The 4865-nt window shown below is 47.6% G+C and overlaps 1 protein-coding gene across 3 annotated transcripts in view; it reads left to right on the top strand.

Annotated features, from left to right (window-relative positions):
- Positions 1-4121, top strand: part of GARRE1 (granule associated Rac and RHOG effector 1) — a 93212-nt gene extending 89091 nt beyond the window's left edge. For all 3 annotated transcript variants that reach the window (XM_017504227.2, XM_017504228.2, XM_017504224.2), the window contains 2 exons: positions 341-419; positions 1231-4121. In XM_017504227.2, the coding sequence (XP_017359716.1) occupies positions 341-419; positions 1231-1539 (388 nt within the window). In that variant the 3' untranslated portion in view covers positions 1540-4121. The remainder of the gene's footprint in view (positions 1-340; positions 420-1230) is intronic.
- Positions 4122-4865: the final 744 nt, after the last annotated feature.

Below are 4865 nucleotides of genomic sequence, written 5' to 3'. Positions count from 1 at the left end.
GCGGTGAGCCGAGATCACGCCATTGCACTCCAGCCTGGGTAACAAGAGCGAAACTCCGTCTAAAAAAAAAAAAAAAGGTGGACTCAGCAGCTGGGAAAAGCCAGTGCCTGTCTTTGCCTGCCACCCCCACACCCAACTCCTCTGACTGCACTGGCCGTGCAGGAGCGTATCACTCAGTGCCGGCTCCCCTTAGTCCCCTTTACACCATGGACCCAGGCAGTCCTCCTCCCCTCCTAGAACCAGGGCCTAGAGATGCTGGAGCCTAGCACTCTTGTGGCCCCTGCAGGTGGGCTGGGCAGGAAGCCAGGCAATCACTGCCCTGAGCTGTTGGTTCTTTCAGGAAACACAGCAGCGGAGAGCAGGACACCAGCATGCTGCCCTCACCACCTCTCCTCACCACAGTGGAGGATGTGAACCAGGTATTCAGGCTGGCTCTGTGGGCATAGACTTGGGCTAGCTTCTACGACTGCAGTTTTAAGAGGGCCTCAAAATAATGAGGGGTCTTCTTTGTGATAAATAACTGTGCAAATGATTAGCCACCTCGGCTGACTCAGAGCCACAAGAAGCTTTACGACTGTGCCATCCAGTATGATAGCCATTTACCACATATGGCTATGTAAATTTAAAAACAAATAAAAATTCAGGCCAGGCGTGGTGACTTGTGCATGTAATTCTAGTGCTTTGGGAGGCCAATGCAGAAGGATGGCTTGAGGTCAAGAGTTTATGACCAGCCCGGGCAACATAGTCAAACACAGTTTCTACAAAAAAGTTAAAAGATTAGCTAAGGTTGCATTGGAACCAAATTATTAAAATAAAAAAAGAAGAAGAAAAAAAAAAGATTAGCTAAGGCATGGTGGCACATGCCTGTAGTCCTTGCTGGTCAAGAGGCTGAGGCAGGAAAATGGCTTAAACCTAGGAATTTGAGGTTACAGTGAGCTATGATTGCACCACTGCACTCCAGCCTGATTGACAGAGCGAGACTGCCTCTAAAATATATTTTTAAAAGAATTCCTCAGTCTGCCCTAGCCACATGTGGTGAGTGGCTACCATACTGCACCACAGAAGCACAGAAGATGGCAGTTAATACAAGGAGCTCTGTTGCACAGGGCTGTGGGAGTGAGTAGGGCTCTCACCCTGCTTCCTCGGCAGGAATAAGGGCCAGGGATCTGGGGAGGTGGGAAAAGATGACACTGCCAGAAATGCCACTAAGAACTCTCTTCTGTCTCTCAGGATAACAAAACCAAAACATGGCCACCCAAAGCACCCTGGCAGCACCCTTCCCCGCTTCCCAGCACGCTGCCCAGCCCCAGCGCACCACTCTATGCAGTCACCAGCCCCGGCAGCCAGTGGAACGACACCATGCAGATGCTGCAGTCCCCAGTGTGGGCCGCGACTAGCGACTGCAGTGCCGCCGCCTTCTCCTACGTGCAGACCCCATCACAGCCCCCACCCCCACCAGCACACAAGGCAGCACCCAAGGGCTTCAAGGCCTTCCCTGGGAAGGCTGAACGCAGGCCAGCCTACTTGCCCCAGTACTGATCCCAGGCCAGCCTGCCTGCCTGCCCAGAGCTGTGGGGACTAGTGTCCACACCCCAGGGCTGCCTAGCTGACACCAGCCCCTCAGAGGACCAGCGCACCCCATCCCAGGGAGGGTTCCTTGGGGAAAAGGGTAGTTGGCAGCTCCAAGCCTTTAAACTTGGCTTCTTAAACATTGGTGGCATCAGAACCCTGGAGAGCCAGCTGGAGACACAGGCGTCTGGCCCTTGGGGGTGTGCTGGGGAACCTGCATGCCTGGTAAGCCCCGCAGGCAACTCTGATGCAGGCACCATGGCCACACTTGAAGAAACACAGCACTTGGTTTTTCAGTCCGGCTGTGTGTTGGGAAGACATCAAGCCTGACCATTTTTCGGAAACCCTCTTCTCCCTCCTTCACACCTTGAGTGATGACCACACCAATCACTGTATTTTATAGCTGTTTTTTTTTCATGTAGGTTTCTAGTTAAAACATCTCCTGCCTAAAATGTATTGAATATTTTAAGATAACAGATATACTGGCTGGAGGTTTGTTTAACACTATCTTTATTTAAGCTTACACAAAATGGGCGAAATACAGACTATTTGTGATTGGAAGCAGTCACCTGGGGTTTCTGTGGGTGGACAGCTCCTCACCACCCAGCAGCACCCAAGGAGTGTGGCCTTTCCTAGCGTTACGAAAGCAGGATGGTGCAACCCATGTTGGAGGTGTACTGCTGAAGGTGTGTGATGGTGAACCAGCCAGCTGCTGTCCATGTGCAGAGCCAGGCTGCACCCGCTGCCCTTTGATCCCTCCACACGTGGCCAGGGCACTGCCACAGTCCTCGGGGTGTGGTCGAGGGGCCCTCAGAGACACTTGCACTAGAAATTGCATTAACATTGTGAGCTGGCTCAGAAGGCGAACCAATTAAGATGTAGATAGAAATTAATTTAAGGTCTTTTCTTAAAAAAAAAAAATCCACCTCATTTTCAGTTAAGATGTGCCATTAAACAAATAACATCCTGTGGATTTAGGGATATTTTCCAGCCAGAATGGATCCAGAAGAATTGAATGGTGCTTAAATTGAGAAATAATAATAAATATATCTATATAGAATAGACATATCCCACTGTATATTAATTGAGGTTACAGAAAGTTCTTTATATAAAACTTATTTAAATTTTTCATATTTCATCTTTGAAAAAGTCTAATTGAGAAAAATCCATAATATTTTCTGGTATGAAAGTTTGACAGTATTAATATTTTTTTTATATTTTCTTAAATCATTAAACCATTTTAATATATGTTAACTACTAATAAATGGTTTATTCTTTCTAACTCCATATAAGCTTTTCCAGAAAAGATTGTAATAACACATTTCTGTTCTCATTTTTCTACAGATATAAGTAAATTTATATATAAAAATACCAAAAAGAGGCCGGGCGCGGTGGCTCACGCCTGTAATCCCAGCACTTTGGGAGGCCGAGGCGGGCGGATCACGAGGTCAGGAGTTCGAGACCAGCTTGGCCAATATGGTGAAACCCCATCTCTACTAAAAATACAAAAATTAGCCAGGCGTGGTGGTGCGTGCCTGTAGTCCCAGCTACTCGGGAGGCTGAGGCAGAAGAATTGCTTGAATCCAGGAGACAGAGGTTGCAGTGAGCTGAGATCATGCCACTGCACTCCAGCCTGGGCGACAGAGCGAGTTTCCGTCTCAAAAAAAATAAATAAAATAAAAAAATATATATGTATGTACACACACACATACACACTAATTCTAGAGGACCCTTAGGGTGTCTGAGCCCAGCCACCTGAGTTTTTAGTACTGTGTTGTCAGGCTGTTCCCAGGCCTTGGGTGTTGTCTTTTGTGCTGTGTGGGGATGCGTTGCTGCCTGTATTTATGATCTTTCACCGTGGTTCTGAGCATTCACCTCACCATGTTTACAAAGAACTGTTTTGTATATAGACATTTTCAGGCACGTGCTTTGCACCCACCCTGCGTGGCTCTTGTCTGTGTTAGCTGTCACAGTGTGCACACTAATCTCTGTTAAAGTTGTCTGTGGCTGTTCTACTTGTAAGATAGTTTTCTGTTTCCTTCAGTAATGTGTCCACAGTATGCTGTATTTCGAGTTCTATTATACTGAAGTACTCTTGTTTTAATAGTGCCTCCCCATAGGCCTCACCTTGGACGGAGGTCAGTCCTTGATGCCCCAGCACAGGTGACATCGCTAATTGTCACTTTCCAGTTTTTTTCTCTCTATTAAGGAAGACATTTTCTAATTGCATCTCCATGGGCTGTGAGATTGTGTGAAGCTGTTTGTATAGTCTCCATGTAGGTGCTGTGTTCCTGGCACCGCTTTGCTCTGAACACTGGTAATTCCAGGTGCTGCGCTCGGCAGAGGGTTCTCGCCAAAGCGCATGTGTGTGCGTGTGTGAATGTGTGTGTCCTTTGCATGGTCAGGTGTGGCTGCCTTGCCCGGGCATCAGCAGGACATTGTGTGTATAGTTACAATGCTTCCAAACTGGAACTCTACATTTTGTATCTTACTTTTAAAGCTCCTATAAGTAAATAACTATTAGCTTTATTAAAAATATACATTTAATAATACTTGGTATTTTTATTTAAAATGAACTGCAGAGAACATTATGTCAAATGCCTGCCTGATTCATTGCTTTGAAAAGCTGCACACTGAGTTGGTTTTTAGGTCAGCCTGTCCTCTGACTCTAGCAAGGGGAAGACTACTACTTGGAATATTATGGTGAGCTGAAGTGGATGGGCAGGAGGCAGAACAAGCAGCCACACTTCCCCTATTGGTTTCCCTAAGGCCTGAGCTGGTTTAGGTCCCTGTGCAGGCTTGTGCACAGGGGGAGCCAGTGCAGTAGTGAAGGAGATGTCCTCTGGAAGGGTGCAGGCTCTCTGGGTTGGGGTCTGCCAACACCCATGTCCCACCAGATGTGGATGCTGTGACTTGCCCAGCCAGCTTGTCCAATGAGCAGACCCAGGAATGAGGGTTTGTTTTACCCTCTTCCCACACCAGGAATCCAATCTGTGGCAGAGATACTGTGCTTCACAGGGATAAAAAGGAACTGTCTGGGCCGGGTACAGTGGCTCACACCTGTAATCCCAGCACTTTGGGAGTCCAAGGCGGGTGGATCACTTGAGTTCAGGAGATCGAGACCATCTTGGCCAATATGGTGAAACCCCATCTCTACTAAAAATACAAAAATTAGCTGGGTGTGGTGGCACATTCTTGTAATCCCAGCTACTCAGGAGGCTGAGGCAGGAGAATCGCTTGAACCAGGAAGTTGGAGGTTGCAGTGAGCCAAGATCATGCTACTGCACTCCAGCGTG

The sequence above is a fragment of the Cebus imitator genome, unplaced genomic scaffold, assembly GCF_001604975.1.
Source record: "Cebus imitator isolate Cc_AM_T3 unplaced genomic scaffold, Cebus_imitator-1.0 Scaffold318, whole genome shotgun sequence".
Lineage (NCBI taxonomy): Eukaryota > Metazoa > Chordata > Mammalia > Primates > Cebidae > Cebus > Cebus imitator.
This window is presented reverse-complemented; position numbering and strand designations above follow the sequence as displayed.